The sequence below is a fragment of the Heteronotia binoei genome, chromosome 21 (assembly GCF_032191835.1).
Source record: "Heteronotia binoei isolate CCM8104 ecotype False Entrance Well chromosome 21, APGP_CSIRO_Hbin_v1, whole genome shotgun sequence".
Taxonomy (NCBI): domain Eukaryota; kingdom Metazoa; phylum Chordata; class Lepidosauria; order Squamata; family Gekkonidae; genus Heteronotia; species Heteronotia binoei.
This window is the reverse complement of record NC_083243.1, coordinates 54,396,211-54,417,614: the sequence shown is the minus strand read 5'-3', so window position 1 is coordinate 54,417,614 and position 21,404 is coordinate 54,396,211. Positions and strand designations below refer to the sequence as shown.

General features: G+C 38.4%; 2 protein-coding genes across 9 annotated transcripts in view; one reads left to right on the top strand and one right to left on the bottom strand.

Annotated features, from left to right (window-relative positions):
• Window positions 1-15,400, top strand: part of COQ6 (coenzyme Q6, monooxygenase) — a 33,055-nt gene extending 17,655 nt beyond the window's left edge. The window contains exons 6-12 of the mRNA XM_060262240.1: window positions 630-737; window positions 845-907; window positions 7,331-7,438; window positions 8,446-8,648; window positions 9,346-9,461; window positions 12,508-12,674; window positions 14,419-15,400. Coding sequence (XP_060118223.1) covers window positions 630-737; window positions 845-907; window positions 7,331-7,438; window positions 8,446-8,648; window positions 9,346-9,461; window positions 12,508-12,674; window positions 14,419-14,448 — 795 coding nt within the window. The 3' untranslated portion in view covers window positions 14,449-15,400. The remainder of the gene's footprint in view (window positions 1-629; window positions 738-844; window positions 908-7,330; window positions 7,439-8,445; window positions 8,649-9,345; window positions 9,462-12,507; window positions 12,675-14,418) is intronic.
• The window catches only part of ENTPD5 (ectonucleoside triphosphate diphosphohydrolase 5 (inactive)), a 29,445-nt gene continuing 23,092 nt past the window's right edge, over window positions 15,052-21,404 (bottom strand). For all 8 annotated transcript variants that reach the window (XM_060262241.1, XM_060262244.1, XM_060262245.1 and 5 more), the window contains exons 12-14: window positions 20,510-20,566; window positions 18,359-18,474; window positions 15,052-17,191 (exon numbers count right to left, since the gene is read on the bottom strand). In XM_060262241.1, the coding sequence (XP_060118224.1) occupies window positions 17,105-17,191; window positions 18,359-18,474; window positions 20,510-20,566 (260 nt within the window). In that variant the 3' untranslated portion in view covers window positions 15,052-17,104. The remainder of the gene's footprint in view (window positions 17,192-18,358; window positions 18,475-20,509; window positions 20,567-21,404) is intronic.

The window sequence follows — 21,404 nt, the reverse complement described above, 5'->3', positions numbered from 1 at the left end:
CCAAATGCAGAGGTATAACAACCTTATTCTCAAGCCATAGCCTGGCACATAGCACCACCTTTCAGAGGGGTTGTCCCTCTGGTAGCCTATAACCTGCCCCACCCCATAATCCCTTCAGGCTCCAGGATGGGCAAACTTATCTGCTACCACCATATATTTTTTTACTTATAGGAGTGGGCACACTTTGGATTTCTTCCCTCCCTGTGATTTATGCCAAATGTATCCCTACTTTCCTCAGCTTCCTTTCTTTATATAGAGGTTGTGCCTCTTGAACAGCCAGTTGAGACAAACTCCACACCAAAGAGAGGAAGGGAGAAGAGAGGAAGGCAGATAAATCACAAAGAGGGCACAACAAAGTATAAACACTAATATCTAACTGTTACTATTCTAACACCTTCCTTGAAGAGGGTGAGGAATCTAAACCAACTGGCTTTTCCAAGCCATCCTCTAGCAACCTACTGAAAAAGCCAACCCTTTCCGCAGCTGACACCAGGGATCTGTGGCAATGGAATCCTCATGTCATGAAGGTATTATATGCATTTATCTGTCCTTTATGGATAATGAGACCTGGAGGAGTTGATTTTATTAATTTTTGATCTGGTTCATTTCAACTGCTTTCCTCTTGGCAGATTGGTGCAGATGGGCAGAATTCCATGGTCCGGAAAGCAGCTGGAATTCAGAATATTCAATATCAGTATGATCAGTCAGCAGTGGTGGCTACTCTTCACTTGTCTGAGGTAACTTATTTTCTAGATTCTTTTCTGGGTTTCAGCTTTTAAACACACGAAACAAATGAGAGAAAAGTAACAGCATTCATTTGTCTTTTGGTTCTCTCATGCTGCAGGCAACAGATAACAATGTAGCATGGCAAAGATTCCTTCCATCTGGACCGATTGCTCTTCTCCCGGTAAATGACTTAGAAACTGTAAATTCATCCAGTTTTTTTAAAACTAATTAATTGTATATATTTATTCTGCCCAAAATTGGCTTTCAGAGTGACTCACAAGAATCGTAATCCAATATAAACAACAATAAATGATCAATACAAAATGTTCCTTTAAGAACCAATTTCCAGCGCAGCTGAATTTTGGTCTTTGTTTTGAATTCCTCCTTCCTGTATTCATTCATTTTGAATTAGTACCAAACATACATTACCGGTCACCATTTTACAATCATTAATGGTTTTTGTCCTCATTTGGCTTTGTATTCATGGACTCCTTCCACATTTTAGTGTAAAACAATTTTTATTTTGCAATATATTGTTGTAATACTCTTAAAAAATTAATATGAAATTAACACCAATACATTACATTTTTTCCCTTCCCTCCTCTCCTCCCATCCTTTCATGACCCCCGCCAGTGTTTACTAAATTTACTAAAGAAAAACAAGGTAATTCTAATCCTAGAATCTTCATATTAAAAACCTTATAACCAACATAAAAAAATAGAAACTAAAGAAAAAACCAAACCCTATAAATTCATTATAGTCCATCCTTACTCTTATCTTTTAACCTTTATCAAAGAAGATAAAAAAATACAAATCACACAGTAAAAAAAACCCAAAGAAAATTATTCCTTTGTATTTTTAGTCCATTAGTCCACAGGATTTCAACTGCTGTCAAAAATCAATAAATGTCCCTTTACCTTCCAGTATTTTTCCACATATTTTTGAAATTTCTTCAATTCACTTTTAAAATTCTCCAAATTATAATCTTTTAAGATTCTTGTGAGGTTGTCCATTTCACTCCAAGACAATACTTTCAAAATCCAATCCCCTTTTTTGGTATTTTATTTTGCTTCCATGACTGCGCATATAATGTCTTTGCAGCTGAAAGCAGGTACCATACAATCGTTCTGTCATGTTTCAGAAAATTTTCCATTTGTATTCCCAACAAAAAAATATCTGGAGACCTCTTAACGTCATAGCCTAAAATTATTGACATTTCTTTCTGAATCATTTGCCAAAATTGTCTTGCCTTTTCACAAGTCCACCACATATGGTAGAAAGAACCTTCATGTTTTTTTACATTTCCAACATCTATCTGAAACTTGGTTATTCATTTTTGCCCATTTCTTAGGTGTCATATACCACCTATATAGCATTTTAAAGCAATTTTCTTTGATATTATAACGTCGATATTCTCATAGAGTTCTTCCATAGATACTCCCATGATTCCATCTTTATTTCTTTGGTAAAATTAATTGCCCATTTTATCATTTGAGATTTTATTACTTCATCTTTCATAAACCATTTCAATAATAATTTGTAAGTTCTTGAAATCAACTTTTCATTTTCCCCCAACAGCATTCTTTCCAATTCTGTTTGTTCTAATCTTATACCTTTATTTTTGATATCCTGTTCTAGCAAACTTTTAATTTGTTGCAATTGAAACCAATTATATTTATACTGTAGTTCTTCAACCAATTTTAATTCCACTTTTCCTCCATTTATTTTTAATAATTGTTTAAATGTTAACCGCATCTCATCTTCAGTATCTAATGATAGCTTTATTACGTCTGTTGGCACAATCTATAAGGGCTTTCTCTCATCTCCATATTTTTTATATTTTGACCAGGTATTTAACAAGTTTCTTCTAATATAGTGATGTGAAAAAAAAACATCCATCTTGTTTTTCCCATAATACATATAAGCATGCCAACCAAAAACATTTCCATGACCTAGAGCCAATAATTTCTTGTTTAATAATGTTATCCATTCTTTAATCCACACCAAACATACTGCATCATGGTACAATTTTAAATTCGGCAATTGAAAACCTCCCCTTTTTTTTTGCATCAGTTAAAATTTTCATTTTAATTCTTGTTTTTTTCCTGGCCCATACGAATTCTGAGATTTTCCTTTGCCATTTACTAAATTGTTTATTGTCCTTCACAATTGGAATTGTTTGAAATAGGAACATCATTCCTGGTAGAACATTCATGTTGATTGCAGCAATTCTGCCCAGCATAGATTTATTCCATTTAATTAAATCCATTTAATTACTTCTTCATCAATTTTACGCCAAAGCTTCTCATAATTATTTTTATACAAGTCTATATTTTTCATGGTAATTGCCACGCCTAAATATTTTACTTTCACCGCAACTTCACATTCTGTTACCCTTTGTAATTCTTCCTGTTGGCTCTTCGTCATATTTTTACACAACATTTTTGATTTTTCTTTATTTACATAGAAACCAGCCAATTCTCCATATTCTTGTATTTTACGAAGCAGCAATGGTGTTACATATATGGGATTTTCGTTTATAAACATTACATCGTCAGCAAATGCTCTGTACTTGAAAAACCTTTTAATTTCAGTCCCTCTATTTCCTTATCTTCTTGTATTTGCATAAGCAAAATCTCTAAAGTCATTATAAATATCAATGAAGATAGAGGGCAACCTTGTCTTGTTCCTTTGCTAACTACCATTTTTTCCGTCAAATTTATACAGAGTCTTGCTTGTTGTTCAGTATATATTGCCTTAACCATTCTTATACTCCTAATCCCAATTTCTCCATCACTGCAAACATAAAGTCCCAATTCACATTATCAAAAGCCTTCTCTGCATCTGCAAAGAATAATGCCATTTCTTTTTCAGGATGTTTCTCATAATATTCAACAATATCTATAACAGTTCTAATATTATCTCTGATTTGTCTCCTGGGAAGAAATCCTGCTTTAGTGAAATTATTCAAATGCTGTTTGAGTCGTTCTGCTAGTATCCTAGCATATATTTTGTAGTCATTGTTAAGTAATGAAATTGGTCTATAGTTTTTAACATTTGTAGCGTCTCTTTCGGTATCAACGAAATTACTGCTTCCTTCCATGTATTTTGTATTTTCCCATCAATCCTTATAATATTCATCAGCTTCTGAAGTTTTGGTACTAACATCTCTACGAGGACTTTATAAAATTTTGCTGTAAAACTGTCTGGACCTGGTGCCTTTCCCATTTTCATTGAATTTATTGCAGCTTCAACTTCAGTTTTCTCAATTGGTTCATTTAAGACCTTTTCCATATTTTCTGTTAAGGGTTTTACTTGAATTTTCGGTAAATATTCATATATTTTTCTTTTCTCCACCTTTTGACAATGAAATAACTTAGCATAGTATTTATAAAATTCCCTTTTAATTCCTTCTTGGTCAACAATTTCTTTGCCTCCCGATACAATTTTATTAATAAATTTATTTTCCCTTTTTTTTTAATTTTCCAAGCCAAGTATTTTCCAGGCTTATTTGCTTCTTCAAAGGATTTCTGTTGCAGTCTCTTGAGATTCCATTCTGCCTCTTTGTTTAACAAATATCTCAGTTGATTCTGCAATATTGTAATCTCCCTTATTATCGTCCTTTCCCCCCGTCTTTTTTAAAGTTCCTTTTCTTTTTTTCCAATCTCTTTTTGAATGTTCAGCATTTGTTTCTCTTTGGCTCTCTTATCTTTGTTATTCATTGTGATTAAAATACCTTTCATTACTGCTTTGTACGCATCCCACACAGTTTGGAATTGAATGTCCTCCTTTTCATTTTTCTGAAAGAAAACTTTAGTTTCTTTTTCTAGAGACGCCACTATCTCTGTTTTTTGTAGCAAATCTTCATTTATTCTCCATCTCCTAGTCTTTTTCATACTTTTTGCCGACCACATAAATGGATTGTGGTCAGTCCCAACTTTAGGAAGAATCTCTATTTTTTTGTCATAAGTCCAAGATCTTTTGTAGTCCATAGTATATCAATTCTTGAAAAAGAGTTATGCCTAGCTGAAAAGAAAGTATAATCACGCACTTTAGGATTAAATTTCCTCCATATATCTTCCAAATTTTCATTGGTAATTTCCCCTCATTATTTCTTTTTCCTGATCTATCCAAAGTATTTATAATTGTTCTATTGAAGTTTCCCATTACCATTATTTGTTCATAAGTCACTTGGTCTAATTGTTGCCCAATATCTTTAAAGAAAGAGTCTTGCCCCGTTTGGGGCATACAGTCCCATTAACAAAGTCTTTTTGTCATTCAACATCACATCCACAGCTAAATACCTTCCATCATTGTCCTTAAAAATCAACTTTGGATCTAATTCTTGTTTAATATAGAAAATCACTCCCCTTTTTTTCTCCTTAGCCAATGAAAACAATTCTTTACCCAATTGTTTATTCCATAAAAATTTATAATCCACTTGTTTAATATGTCCTTCTTGTAAACAAATTATACTACATTTTTGATTCTTGATCCAATGAAATGTAGCCTCTCTTTTCTGCAGTGAATTTAGTCCATTTATGTTCCAAGATATTAATTTGTAATCCATAGCGATTCTTCTTTTATTCTGTATCCCCCAAACCCCTATTTTCTTCAAAAAACCTCCTCAGTTCTTGTACATTTGTAATTGTAATCCTCTTTCCTCCATATTCAAAACTTAGACCTTCTGGCAATATCCATCTGTATCTCACTTGGTTCTCCCGCAGCTTGTCAGTTAGTTTTTTATACAATCTTCTGTTATTTATAGCCTTTCTTGGCAACTCTTTCATGATTCTTACTCTGCTTTCATCAACTTCCAATGTTTTTTCAAATTGTTTACTTAAGTTCTTTCCCACCATATCTCTTGACATAAATCTTATTACCACATCTCTTGGTAATTTATTTTTCTTGGCAAACAATGAATTGACTCTATATATATAGTCATAAAAATAGTTAGATTCATCAGGGTCCATCTCCAGAAACTCAGCAATGATTCTTATTATATATGTCCTTAAATCAGATCCTTCGTTTTCAGGTACTCCTCTCAGACGTATCTGGTCTTCCATTAACTTACAGTCCTGCAGAACTACTTTCTCCTGCAATTTATTAATAATGGAATCTTGATCTCTCTCTTTATTTTCAACCACATGTACTTTATTTAATGTTACTTATGAGTCCTTTCTGAGATCCTCAATTTCTTTTTAAATTTCTGTCTTCACCACTTCCGCACTTGATTCTATATCTTTTTTTTTAATTCTTTAATTAATTGCTTCTTATTATCAGTTAAGTCTTTCATCACTTTAACCAGTCTTGCCTCCATGGCATCCAGTTGATCTTGTATTTTAGACATTTTGCCTTCCTCAAGTGAACTGGTCCTTACACGTGTCAATTTCGGTCCCGGCTTGTGTTCAGACATTACATAAATAGGCTCTTAAATTGATCTCTCCAAATTAAAATTAAACCACAGGGTCTTGTAGATTAGAAGATGCCCTTTTCAATGAGCCCAAAATCGCCGTTCTCAGGGCTTCCTAACTCGAGATATTAATTTTTAAAGTTTTTAAAATGCACAAAATGGCGTCCGCGATTTTTCTAACCCTTTTGAAAGATTTTCCCTTTTTCTCCAAAAGACTGCCAAAATTACTTCGTTATATAATCCAAAATGTTTCACTCTATAATTATAATATCTGCCAGCTCCACTAATTTTTAAAGTCCTGTTCTTTTTTCTAAAACTTTTAAGTTTTTTGACTTTCCTTTAATGGCTGCTGCAATTTTTCTATGGTTTTAAAATCCTAGAGAAGGCCAGGAGGTTTAAAAATTCCCTTCTTCTAATGGCTCCTTTCTTCTTTTCTTGCCACAAAATCACATTCTCGATGATTGAGAGATCTTGCGATACTTTTATGACGCCACTTCCTGTGATGTCTTCCAGTTCAGCAACTCAGTGACGATGGAGGTTTTTTGCAGAAACCTCAAGTATTCCAAACAATAATTGTTTTTCGTCTTTTAACTTTGCTTCTTAAATTCCAAAAGTCCCGAAATTACCCCCTTCTCTTCTTTACAACTTTAGAATATTGTAGTTAAGTCCAAATCTTAATCTTTATCTCAAGTAAAATTGATTTTAGTCCCGGAACAATAGATAAAGATCTTCTTACCTTGCAACCCAATATATCCTTCTTAACACCGTTCTTTCCAGAGATAGATATTTAGATATTAGAATAGCCCAAAGAAAGCTTGAACCATGATGAATTTAAGTCAATTTAATGACCACAGAGACCCTCTGTAGACGCTGGAATGCGATTCTTCGCCGGGGACTCTTCAAAGCCTAAAAGGAACCCCACTGGAACTCCTCATCAGCCAAAGTAAATCCCCTCAGAATTCTCCTAAGCATGTCTCACTGAGAAAAGTAGGCAGCAGGCGTTGGGATTGCCTTCTCTGCCCAGAACAGAGGCTCCGGTCCGCTCCTCTTTTGAGAAGCGGCTCAATTCTCCATGATCCAACCCTGGAAGTTCTGACTCCTTCCACATTTTAAATGGGAATAAGATTCCTGCACCACTTGGCATAGTGGGTGGATTTGGTGAAGTTGACTTGTTTTTGTTTGTTAAATCAGCTATCTGACACTGCCAGCTCTTTGGTTTGGTCCACGTCACACGAACATGCGGTGCAACTTCAGAGTATGGATGAGGAAAGTTTTGTGGACTCCATCAACTCTGCTTTTGTGAGTATTGTTCTCTCATATATGCACTACTTACTTACGTACTCCACTAAGTCTCATGATTTTAAAAAAACAGAAAAAGAAAAGAGGTTGGTTTTATACCATACCCTTCACTACCTGAAGGAGTCTCGGAGTGGCTTACAATCTCCTTCCCTTCTCCTCCCCACAACAGACACCCTGTGAGGCTGAGAGAGCTCACACACAGCTGCTTTTGAGTAGAACAGCTTTGAGAGAACTTGTGGCTGACCCAAGATCACATCAGCAGGTGCATGTGGAGGAGTGGGGAATCAAACTGAGTTCTCCCAGATAAGAGTCTGCACACTTAACCACTACACCAAGCTGGCTCTTGGGAACAAGCATGTCAATTTAATTCCTTAATTTTGGTTTGAACAAAGTGCAAGTTTATTCATGTTTGTATGGTAATTCTTATGGATAGTGAATATATTACTGGTGTTAGTAAATTTCTTCTTAAATATGCAATTACTGTTCCCCCAATAACTTAGCAAATGTCAACCTTGTCTTACAGTTTACTTTTGAAGCTTCAGCTTGGTCTTTTTTACCCTCTCTAGCATTCTGTTGTTCTGCATTTGGATTAGAGAAATTTACTACCATTCTGAGTAGGAATTAGCCTTGCATTATTTTGACGCTGCTGCACAGCCTGCATCAGTCACATACAATTGAATAGTGACCATTGAAGCCCCATCAGCCTGTGAATCCCATTGTATTTCTTGTGTGGGTTCAGCATGAAAGGTATCTAGTGTGGGTTCAGCATGAAAAGCATGTTGAGAGGTCTGAGAACAGAAGACAAGAAACTGTTTTATCTCCATCCCTTTTACCAGTAGTTTTTGGTGATAAATGCCAGTTACCTTTTTCTTCCCTCTTCTAACTGTAGCCTTTAAATAGGTAGAATTAGAAGACATATATCTTTTGAATTTTCATTATGTGTTCGCTTCCTTTTGTAGTCTGTCTGCCTTTCTGTGATATATAAACAAATCTCTGTCATTATTCAGTGGAGCAATGCAAATCACTCTGACTTCATTGATACTGCTGGATCCATGTTCCGATCGACCCTTTCTCTGCTGATGCCATCAGGGTCTGCAGCTCGTCAGTTGCCCCCAAGTGTTGCAAAAGTGGATCCAAAGAGCCGAGCTGTGTTCCCTCTTGGACTGGGGCATGCAACCGAATATGTCCAACATCGAGTGGCCCTTATTGGGTAATTTCACATTGAAAAACTTTAAAACTGGGATAGATCTTTGGGAGGATGGGTTGATTGTGGTATCAAGAAGGACATCATCTTGAATGACAGAAATGAGCTGTTTCTAGAGTATGGGGTAGAGATTATTGTTGGGGAGTAGCAGTGGTTTCTCAAGAGATTTGTGAAATTTATCTGGAGTCAGTATGAGTTTCAGAGACATAGATTAACAGTATTGCTGAAGTTAATGCATAGACATTGTGGGAATAGGAAGCAGATGTGGTATGTGAGGGCAATCATTGGCCAAAGATTATAAAGCTAATGGTAATCCCCTGTGCAAGCACCAGTCTTTTCTGACTCGGGTGACATTGCTTTCACAACGTTTTCATGGCGGACTTTTTTTTTTTACAGGGTGGTTTGCCATTGCCTTTCCCAGTCGTTTACACTTATAGTGAGGGACAAATTCCAGAGGTGACAGCCATGTTAATTTGCAGTAGCCAAAATAACAAAACATCTTGAGGCATCTTAAAGACTAACACATTTATTGTGGCGTAAACTTTTGTGAGTCAGAGCTCACTTTGTCAGATGAATGCAGGCAGCTTATGAGGTCCTTATCAGTAAAACTCATACAATTCCAGTGGCAGTGTTGTTTTTTAATATCTTAACTGTAGGTTGCTCTTTGTGCTGGGTGTAAGCTGCCATTGACTTCTCTCTTTAGGGATGCAGCTCACAGAGTACATCCTCTAGCTGGTCAAGGCGTAAATATGGGATTTGGTGATATTGCATGTTTGACGCGTCATCTCAGTGCTGCAGCATTCAATGGGAAGGACCTGGGTGAGGATTTAAAATTATACTTTTTATCCATTCTATACTGTGTTGAATTGTTAGAAACTTCTGTGAGGTGTAAAGGAAAAGTGGCATGCAAATGTCCATAATAAAAACAAATATATTTTATTTATTCACTATATTTTTATACTGCCTGTGAACTCAACATAATTTTGTCCTACTGTAGACTATAAAAGGAGCACCTTTCTGTACAAAGGAGAAATTTGTGTCACCACTGAATCAGAGAGGAGTTTGAAAGGACCAAAGTGCAATATGCTACATACCAGATATTTACACCGGTTGTTTTAAAGACAACTATTTTATGTTTTGTCAGAAAGGCTTTAAGTTCTAGCCGTTTGTTCTTGTCTGCTAGTTGGTTCATACTCATGTTGCTGGAAGTTGGAAGTTTTATGGCATTCCACATTGGCAGATCTACTGCCTAAAGACCTGCAAAACTGGCTTTAATACAAATGACAACAATCTGGCAAATGGGGCACAGTAATTCAGAGGTTGCTTCCACGGTGCTTTAATGTAGAGATTTTTTTTATATACAGAATGATGCAGCTCCAGTGCAAGATTGGGCTAAAGACTGAGACGGGTTTAGTGGAATAATCAGAGAATTTTTAACTAAAGTATAAGAATGCAAGTCAGTGATGATACCCAAGTATGTTGCAGTATAGTTACAGAAGACAGTCATGCTGGTCTGCAGTAGAACAGCTAAATCTGTCCAGTAGCAACTCAGCACAAGATTTTTGGGGTATAAACTCAAGAGTCAAAGCTATGTTTGTTAGATGTTGCTTTTAAAAGCAAGTATGTTGCAGTATCAGATACTGCAGATACCTCTACAGTACCAACCTTTGCACAGTATCTACCTGCACTGTGCAGTATGCATTGCAAAGAATAAAGGGATGAAAAGGAAGAAATGTTTTTGATTTAGTACACTTTTATCCTATCATTCCTCCAAGGAGCTCAAACCAGTGTACATTGGTCTCCCTCCATTTTATCTTTTCAACAACCTTATCAGTGTAGCCTGTTCTGAGAGGATGTGTCTGGCACCCAGCAAACGTCATGGCATAGTGGGGGTATGAACCTGCTGGATCTTAGTTCACCACACTGGGAAGAAAGAGAAAGACAGCAAGGCAGGTGGAGGGAGATAGTTCCTATCCTTTTCTCTGTGTGGAGGTCTCTGAATAGCTTATGAGCATGTAGACACCCAACGATCTATGTGGACTTCTGATTTACACCAACCCCAAAATTAGGAGTTTTTGGAGAGATTGTTAGGCAAGACCACTGGAGGTCTTTTTTGTTTGGTGAGACTGAAGCTGGACAAAGGGTCCTTGTACTTTGATTGGATCTGAATGTTTGAGAATAACCTTGGAGCATTTATCTAGGCTTGTTCTTTTGCATGAAGGCTGCACCTTTCTGACCAAATTTGTTGGCTATTACATTCCTTGACTAAAAATTAGTCATACAAAAGTGGCTTATTCCTGCCTATTCTAGCCAATCTGCCCTCCCTTGTCTTGTGCACACACATCTTCCAACTAAGGCTACTGAATTGTTTTTTGAAAACAACTCTGTAGACATGGACAGGCCAGTCTCTTCTGAGTTGGGAGAACAGGTTGACTGGTCACAGACTAAAGAAGGGTGGAGAGTTGGACCACAAAATGGAGGTAGAATGGTCATGGCAACGCAGTTTAGAGTATGTTGGAGAAATTGTTTCTGGTGCAGTAGAAGAAAGCAGCCAAGCTTGTGTTTCATTGCCTTCTCATCAAAGCTTATGTGCAAGTGGCTGCATTCTTGCATTCACTGGTTGAACAAGGCGGCAAGTGGTGGTGATGGCTGATCATGCTACACATCTCTTGGATGGTGTGGAAAGAACAAAGGGATGGACAAGCCTGAGCAGGAATGGGTGAATAGGCACTAATCCTTCAAGAATAAGTCTCTAGTTTGATGCATAAACAAGTTTACCTTATGTGGATTTAGTTACTCAGTATATTTTATCACTGCCTTCCATCCTGTCCCTTCCCACTGTTTCAGGTCAAGTTGGTGTGAAGCAAACACTGCTCTTTTGGGTGCAGACTATTTATCTTGTACTCACCCTGTTGTACTCAAAGTTTGAAATGATTAATTTTTCCAACCCATTTAATATTATGTAGCTCTTATTACATACCATTCCAATCCATTTTATACTTCAGCAGTTATGACCACAGAACCAGAAAATGATAGCTCATATGCATTTACTGGAGAGTTTTAGAGTATAATTTTGAGTAAGTGGTTCAGGGATAGTGGTTATTTAAGCAGGTGTCAAAAGGAGAAATTGTGCATATGGTAAGCATCAAGGGAAATTATGTACTTTTGAATATGGCGAGTTTCTAATAAAATTTGTTGTGATTTTTAGGAATACAGCACTGAAATTCTCAGTGTTTTTGATATGTATTTGAGTGACTAGAACATGGATGCTGAGACTGGTCACAATAATCTTTCCGGTAAACCCTTAATTTTCATCTGGCCTTCTGAATTATAATGTTCTAAATGTCAGGTATTTCAGGTTGACTTATCATGTTGAACAGTCTTCCATTAATTAGTGGAGGATTTTGAAAAATGAGGATGTAAGGAGGAAATGTGGGTATTGGCATCCTTAAAGTTGTTGGAAACCCTTGGTTATTAGCCAGTGTTAAAATGTTGGTCTTGGGAGACCCCAAGTTCAAATTCCATGCATCTGTGACACTCACTGTGTGAGTTTGAGTCACACTCTATGCCTAGTCTACCCACAGGGCTGTTGTGAAGATAGTGGACAGGAGAACCTGGTATACTGTCCTGAGCTCCTAAGGGCAATATGATAGACAACTTTGTGGCCAATGCTATGCTGCTCAGCACAAATAAGATGAAAGCAGAGTGTCAATTTATACCTTCCTAGGGTGACCAGATCACTTGATTTGGCCCTGTGTACCAGAGTGGAAAATTTTGTCAGCCCAGTCCAGCCTTCACACCTGATGTTTAACCCCCTTATGGTAATGGGTATCACCTGCTGACTTATGGAATAATTCTATTGTAGGCTCTTTAAATCATCTGCTGCAGTATGAACAAGAACAGCAGAGGCACAACCTTTCTATGATGGCTGCAGTCGACCTGCTGAAGAGGCTGTACTCTACAAGCTCAGCTCCTTTTGTGCTGTTAAGAACTTGGGGATTACAAGCAACTAATGTGGCAACTTCAGTTAAAGTAAGATACTTTAAAAGTACTGTCTGTCATATAAGGAGCCATGAGTGGGCTATGATGATAGATCAGGGGATGAGTAGATTTTCATATCACAAGTTCTGAGATAGTTTACCATTTGCTGCCTGTGACTTGGTAGTTAACTAACCAGCATTTAGAGATTAGTATCTAGAGCACCACTTAACACAGTTTTTATATTTGCTTTGTTATATCTTAATTTTCACAATTTGAATGTAAAGCAGGTAACTTTTGTTAAATGAAAGCAAAACATTCATATAACATTTTGGATGAAATGGTTCCTCCTTTAAAGCAACTGTACAGTAGCATTGCGCTGATTCTGCTGCATCCTACAAGAAACAATGCTGGTGGAGATATTGTAGACATCAAATGCAACATTTAGCACATTGTCAAACTTGCTCTAGAACAGGAAATGGCTGTTGCATATGCAGTCATGGTTGCATGTAGATGTTATGTACCTTCAGCCTGTCCCTCTACTTTTCCATGTTAGCTTGGGCATGCAATGCATTGCATCTTACCAGGTAGAGATTATTGCCCGGAGACACCTGGGTTTAAGCCAGGTCATTGCTCAGGCATCAGTCCAGTTGTATACTCAGCATAAATGGGGAAGCAGAAGACAGGGCGAGTGTGGAAGCAAGTCATTCTGTTGCTGACTGCAACCATTGCTTTGGACTCTGCCTTGCTTGTGTGGTCCTGAACTGGGCTCTTACCTCATTTCTTGGCACTTTGTGACTCCTGCTCATTTTTGACCCTTGGACATCTTGATTACACCTTTCAAACAACTTCCTGGCTTTCAACTCTTGGACTGGACTCTCGGCTTTGCTACTCATGTCTAGGCTCTTATCTCCTTTGAGCAACACTTGCCTGTCCCCACCCATCCCGCAACAGTGGGCAATGTTAAAGAACTGGTATACATGATCTCTGGGTGTAGGAAACAAGAAAGAATTCGCAATTACTTCCATGTTTTGCAGTGCTTTTTTCTGCCATCTCATGGGAGGGGGGAGTTTGCTTGTATACATGATTACTAATACTGGATTATTCAGCACAAAGTGCTGACAAATTTATCAGTAGAGGATCTTGCATTCAGGCAACACACATTATGTGGCAGTGTATCTCCCACTGTTTTTATAATATAAAGCATTTGTGTGGAGAAAGGCACCTGGATTCAGGCTGTGTGGAATTAGCACTCTCTTGTGACATTTCCTCAATAGAAACCTTCATCCTTGTACTATATCAGCAGTTAACAGCAGTGGGGACAGCAATCCTATCATGGGAACAGTACAAAAAAGGCTTACATGCCCCCCTAAGCCTGTTTCTCTCCTCCAGCTTTTAATGTTAAAGGTTGGGAAACCTGATCACGCATCTGCCATGTATTAGACCCCGTTTCCTCCCTTTTCAGTAAACAAGTAATTGTATAGGTCAAGGGTAGCCAGACTGTGGCTCCACATGTGGCTCTTGAAGTCCCCACTGCCACATCGGCTGACTTGGAGAAGGTATTTCTCTCTTTAAATCTATTCTCCAAACCAGACAGCAGCTTGGAGAATGCATTTAAAGATAAAGTTGCTTTCTTTCTACCTCCCTCCCTCAAATATCTGATGTTCATGTCTTACAGCTCTTAAGCATCTGACATTTATTCTACGTGGCTCTTATGTTAATTAAATTTAGCCACCCCTGGTGTAGATGTAACACTAGCCAGGAATGTAAGTAATGTTTCTTTTTTCTCCATTTTTAGGAGCAGATCATGGCATTTGCCAGTAAATGACCTCCTTATGAAGCTAAATTTCCTATTCATGGCCAACTGCTGGAGACTTAGACTTCATATGTAAAGGTTGTATTGCATTTGATTTAAGATATTTGAATAGATGGAAAAAAGAGGAACATGAGGTTCTTATGTCTGCTTGTTATAGCTGAAGACTTTTTTCATTCAGAGAGACCAAGCAGCTGGTTCTCTCCTATAATGCCAATATTTTTTAATCCTAAACCAGTGCTGGACTTCTGAAACCTGGAAAGTTTGTTTGGCAGCAGAGGTACATTATTGGAAAGAGTTTACTTGCGGCCATAGCTAAAGCCCAGGTTATTTTTTCATTCTTTGAAGACATGACATGCACAAGGGCAGGTGAAGGATCACTTCCAGCTCACGTTCTGAGACCGGCCAGGCTGGTGATTACTCAGGAGTCACTCAATTCTTCCTATTTCAGCATCTTTTTCAGCCTTGGCTGTTAGTTTTGCAATGTCTGGTTGTGACAAAAACCATATAGGGCTGTGGCTTGCCTGTTCTCTCCTAAGGATTACGGCAGCATTCTCATTCATCGTTAGGCTTGAGTATCAAGAGTGAGGATCAATTACAGGCAAGAGTCCAAAAACATTATGTTAAAATATCATTTAATTACTAAAATAGACATTCAAAGGGCCCTGTCTTGATCACGTACCAGTCAGCTAATCCCAATGCTGTCCATTTAACTGATCTGCAGCACCCAAGAAATATGAATACAGCTAAGAAACAGAGATAATTATGCTGCCCTTTTGCAGCCAACCAAACTGAGAACAAAGAATGAATGAAAAGATATTTGATAGCATGTAGCCTGCACTCATATTGCGCTACATATGTAGACACTGGAGAGGCTCAGTCTATTCACTGTTCAGCTTAAATTTTTGTGGTAATTTAAGCTAAACTAAAATGTCTGCTACACCAGGATTAAATATACTAAAAACTGTTTCTGCTTCCGTTTCTTTTTTAAGAAAAGCTGCTTGAATTTAGTGTTTATTTCATTAACTCCTCCTAAAACCTCTTTGTTTTCTTAAAAAAAGCTTCTTGCATTTAGTGTTTACTTTATTAACTCCTCCTCTGCCACTTATGTACATAAATCCTTTAAACAGAGGTCAACCTATGCAGATCATTAAAAGTATAAACAGTTCACTGGATAGGCATGGACACTTGTGAAAACAGGATAAATTCTGTGTCACCACTGGAGTAATCAGAACAAAAAAACTATTACTATAATCTTTCACCCCTTAAGTAGACAAAGCCCATGGTGAGGGGTGTACTGAAGGGAAGTCTTCGTTAGAGGAGTAGTTATGCATCTGTTATGATATACACAGTAGCTAAGGTGAACAAGGCCCTGATTTTGCCAAACACAGATTGCCTTTGGTATAGAAATAGCAATGCTCCAAAACTGAGATATGCCCAAACGTTCAAATTAGGACAAAAATAATTTACCCAGGGCTCCAGCAAATTATGCTGCTGTAGTCCAGGGGCAAACTGTCCTTACTTCTACCATCCTCTTTACTACCAAAGCACAAGGTTGTCTCACTACCAGTAAGCCAAATCTAGAATGCGAGAAGTGGATTAATTGAGCTCTATCTTAACCATTAATGGGTTAAGAACCACTGTGGGCATTATCAGTACCTTATGAATTGGGAATGGATGTGGGTGGGAAGTGGTTTCTTCTAAATGTATAAACACATTTTATCTAGATATTATGTAGACACACCAATTTGTCCTTCGCTTTCAGCCAAAAATAAGCAGAAGGACAAAACCATCTGAACATTTTGTCCAATAGTTTATCTGCACATACGAAGATAGAATATTTAGTTACTGCACATTCGTGTTATCTTCATGAAATATTGATGTGCACAACACTGCAGTTGGAAATCTACAATCTGATTCAGGCATGAAGAAACTTTTTATACTAGAAACAAGAATCTGGCCATTTTTTCAGTTTGATGCAGTTACAGCCAGACATTTAAATTCTGCAGTAAATTGGGACTGTTAATCTTTAGAAAATTTCATTCTGAAGCAGATGGAAAAAATGCCTCTGGCACAGTATTTACCATTTCACAGCTTTATGGAAGGGAGAAAGATTAGTAAATGGAAACCACTCCTTGTGGCGATTCCTAAACAATTACATTCTCTGCAGCTTCATAGGTTAAATAATTTCTTCCACCAATTGTCTTTCCTTCAGCTCAGCCAAGAACTCCCTTCCCCAGACTTAGGAATTACCTAATCCTAAAAGATTAATTACCAAGTTTCAAACAGCCTAAAAGAAAGTTTCGGTAAACAGCTCATTCCAGTTTTTGTTATTAGTCTAGGCTCCTTTACTTTACATGTGAACCTTCATTGTTTCATGTGCAAAAAGGCCTCCAACTATGAACATGCCTTGAGGTCTGCTGGTACCAAATGTGTATAAATGCTTTGGCCAAAGACATGTCTGAGCTCCTTGAACAAGATCAGTTTCAAGGCTACTGAGCGAGAGCTCAGATCCTTTGGCATTATACAACTATTTCATGTCCAGAGCACTTATTATCCTAGAAGAACCCATTCTGTTCTGCAGCTCAGAGGTGCCCGGTCTTCTTCTTTGGTCTGTACACTGTTAAACTGCATGTTGTTTCAAAAAAAGTATCCTGCAGATAATGTCTTCTCAGTGGGAGAGTGCCAAGGACTGCAGAAGATGAAAAGTAGCACCTAGAGCCCAGCCTGTCTCTATGTTGTTCACCTTCTTTGCCAGCTATTAAAAGGAAAAGGGATGAAATCAGTTCCCCTTAGTTCAAGCAAGATTGTCAATACAAATCTCAACAGCTGCAACAGGAACATCTGTAGAAGTCATTCCTAAGTTATAAGTATTATTTCATTTATACTCTGCCTTCCTTGCTGACATTGAAGGTGGATTACAAAATATAAAAATCAATTCACACTAGCAGGAAAGACCAATAATGCAATAGGCCAAAGACTTGGAAAACAGTGCTAACAGATCACAATGCAGAAAGTGGGTTACAATGAAAGAAAACGATGTAGTGAAGCGTAGGCTATACATAAACATTGTAGTAGATTGCAATCCTATCTCCTTATAAAAGGAACCTCCTGAGCTGTCCCACTATACTTCAGTTATAAACACTTTAAAAATCTATTGTTCATCTCTTCTTTAGGAGATACTCAACCCAATGGGGTGTAAGTAAATGTTAAGATACAGAACTCAAGCAAAAGTATCTCCACTACACACGTCTATATTTTGCTGCATTTAAGGTCAATCATACTTAAATAATGTTAATTACAGGAACCACTGGTTAGTGAAAATAAACATTGCCTGCTATCAAGAATTTATTCAGAATAACAAAAAACTGCCCTGAAAATCCTGGGATACAAATATATAAATCTGAGTTATGCAAGACATTTTTAAAAGAAAATCAGGAAGTTATCAAAGATTTCAGGTTTTCACGGCTGGTATCATCATTACGGTTTGTAGAATCTTTCGGGCTCAAGTGCCGTGTTCTACTGGAGAAAGTTTTTCTTCCAGACGTTTCGTTCTCGGCTGCGGAGAACATCCTCAGTGGCGTTGCAACCGGAGCAGGCGCTCTGACCTTCTTGGCTGCTGTGCATCAATGCACAGCAGCCAAAAAGGTCAGAGCGCCTGCTCCGGTTGCAACGCCACTGAGGATGTTCTCCGCAGCCGAGAACGAAACGTCTGGAAGAAAAACTTTCTCCAGTAGAACACGGCACTTGAACCCGAAAGATTCTACAAACCCTAATAAATCAGGAAGTGTTGCTAATCTTGATGGGGAGCAACAGCCATGCCACCATGTGATCTGGAGCAGCAGCAGTTCCAGGAAATAGCAACTAAATATAGCCCACCCCACCCCCACTTCAACCAAGGCTTCCTCTATCTAATTTTGCTCACCTGTAAAATTGTGCTGTCTCCAAATCCAAATCCTTCTTTTAATAAGGCTGTTATATAACAGAGATCCATACACAGAAAGGGGCTGGCAGAGCTGTACCTCTCCAGGTTATCACACACTATGACAAAGTTAAGAAGATAACTTCTGTTAGCATTACAATAGATGTGAATATCACACACATCCAGCCTTCTCTCATGCACAATGGGGGTTGCTGCAATCATAGTGCTTGTTGGCTGTGGAGGGATCAGGAATGAGCAGCAGGATCATGGGCTCCCCTACTGTGTATGAATGGATGAAATAATGCTGGTGGAATAGCACCCACTAAAGAGGGTTAAGTTTGACTAACCTCAGTTTTGAGTTTATGATGAACAATGGTTAAAAATGGCTGGGAAATGGTGGCAAGAGAGGGAACCGTGATCTCACAGCCATAATGGAAGATCAGCTAGTATTACATCTATGCTAGTCCTAACAGAGAAACCTTAAGGGCTTGCTCTACTATCTGTTTTTTTAATGATTCCCATTTGAGATCACTTGTTATTAGAATGCATTATCTATGCAGCTGGTAGAAATATCCTTGTGTTTGCAATGCCTGTAATCTTCATACAATCATAAACTTTCTACCACACCATAAATATACATTTTATTTATTTATACTTGTATTCTGTGCTCCCTGTGGATCACATCATATGTCCTAAGAGCCATTGGCTTATTATAATAGATAAGCAAATACTTTAATAAAATATGTAAAACAATATTTAAAACAGATAACAGTATCAAAATACAATCGAACTAGAGAGATTGGATCCCAAGATCATCTCAATCTGGGCTTAATGATGATGGAAAACTTCAGTGAGGGAGGCTGGCTTCATTGGATGCCTTCTGCCTCAACCGAAGGCCTGATGGCACAGCTCCATCTTACAGGCCCTGCAGAACAGTAGTAAATCCCACAGGGCCCTGATCTCAGGCAGGAGCTTGTTCCACCAGGCCAGGGCTGAAAAAGCCCCGGCCCTGCTCAAGACCAGACAAATGTCCCTTGGGCTGGGAGAACCAGTAGATGTTGATCAATTGAGCGTAAAACCCTCCAGGGCACATATGGGGAGAAGTCCCTCAGGTATCTCAATCCCTGGCCATGCAAGGCTTCAAAACTAGTACCTTGAAGCAGATCTGGTACTCAATTGATAGCCAGTGCAATTGGGGTAGCACTTGGCTGACTGTGTGCCCACACAGGCAAAACAGTTAGCAGGCATGCTGCTACCTTTTGCACCAGCTGGAGTTTCCAGATCAGCACAAGGGCATGCCCCACAGAGTGAGTTACAGTAATCATACCTGGAAGTAACCACTGCATGTGCCACTGTAGCTAAGTCATGGGGGGAGAGATAGGGAGCCTGATTTGCCAAAGGTGATAAAAGACAGACCTGGCAATTGTGGTGACCTGGGCCTCTATAGTAAGTGAGCATCCAGGACTGCCCCCAGGTTCCTCACCCTCTGGCACAAGTGGTGCACCATCCAAGGAGGGCAGCCTGATTCCCAACTCAACACCCCCCTCCCCAGCTTAGGTACATGACCTCTGTCTTTGTTGGATTAAGTTTCAATCAGTTCTGCTGCAACCATCCAGCGATGGCCACCAGTGCCCTGGTCAGGTTCTCTGGGGCAGAGTCTGGGCAGCCATTCAGCAACAGACTGAGCTGGGTGTCATCCACATATTGGTGGCAACTCTGCCCACCCCCCACCCCCCCAATCAACTGGGCGAGAGGGCACATGAAGATGTTAAGAAACATTGGCGGGAGGATCGCCCCCTGCAGCACTCCACATTCAAGTAGGTATTGCTGATAGATCTCCTTGCCAAGTGCCACTCTCTGTCCCTGGCCATGGAGAAAGGAGGAAAACCATTGTAGGGCAATTCCCCAAACTCCTATGTTGGCAAGGTGGTGGGTCATAAGACTGTGGTTGATCATTTTAAAGCTTAAAAAATCCCACTATAGAAAACAAGTTAACGTGACAAATATCCCTTATCAGAAAACACGCAAGAACCTTTATGAACTCAGGGTATGGTTTCAAAAGTAGTACAGCTAGTAAACTACAGTATTCTTCTTTCTTCTCTGATAAGAACATTGAGAGGATCCCTAGCTCTAATTTCCATTTTTCCCCTTTACCTTCTTCAGCTTTTCTTTGAAAGTCTTGCACTTCTAGAATGCCACCTTTTTCATAATCTGAAATATCAAAAAAATAACTATCATAGTACGGCTGAGGAAATATTTTGTAAAAGACCAACAAAGCATAATTTTGGGCAAGCAGAGGCGTTACAATACGAGATATATATGAGACTTCTAGATAGGGATTCACCAACACTTTTTTGTTAACTTAATTAAAAGAATTAAAGCAGTGGTGTGGGGCTGGAGAAGATTAGGTAGAATCCCCCAGTTCAGAACAAAGAGTTTGATAAGTTAGGTGTTATCACTAAAACTCGAACTGAATTGAAGTAAAAAATAAAGCAAAACATTGGCTTTAGTATCAAATACTTCTCCAAACTAATACATCTGTTAGTAGAAGATCCATAGCAAAAGGCAGTGATTGGAATTGGAAATCGGTTTCTTTCTCTCCTTGTATTTGGGGCATGTAGCTTCTCCAGCCTGGAGATAAGCAAATTTCCCTCACTTAGTTTCATTATCATTTCTCTCATCTGCATCCAGATGTTCTGCTTCTCTAGCCTTCCTTTTATTAGAAACTTCTGTTCAATATTTCAACTAAATATATTGGATTTGAATGGGTATTTTACTTTGCTATTTCGTATGGTATGCCATATGGATCATTTGACTGAATAAACGGTGCAGGCATACATTATTCCGCAACATGGGAGGCACAAAATGTTGCCTCTCAAGACCTTCTGCTGCTCCCCTGGCTAAACAGCCTATCAGCTTCTGTGTATTCTAACATCACACTGAGAAATAAATAAACAACGAAGTATGTATTAAACAATCATTTTATCATTAGGGTTTGTAGAATCTTTCGGAATCAAGTGCCGTGTTCTACTGGAGAAAGTTTTCCTTC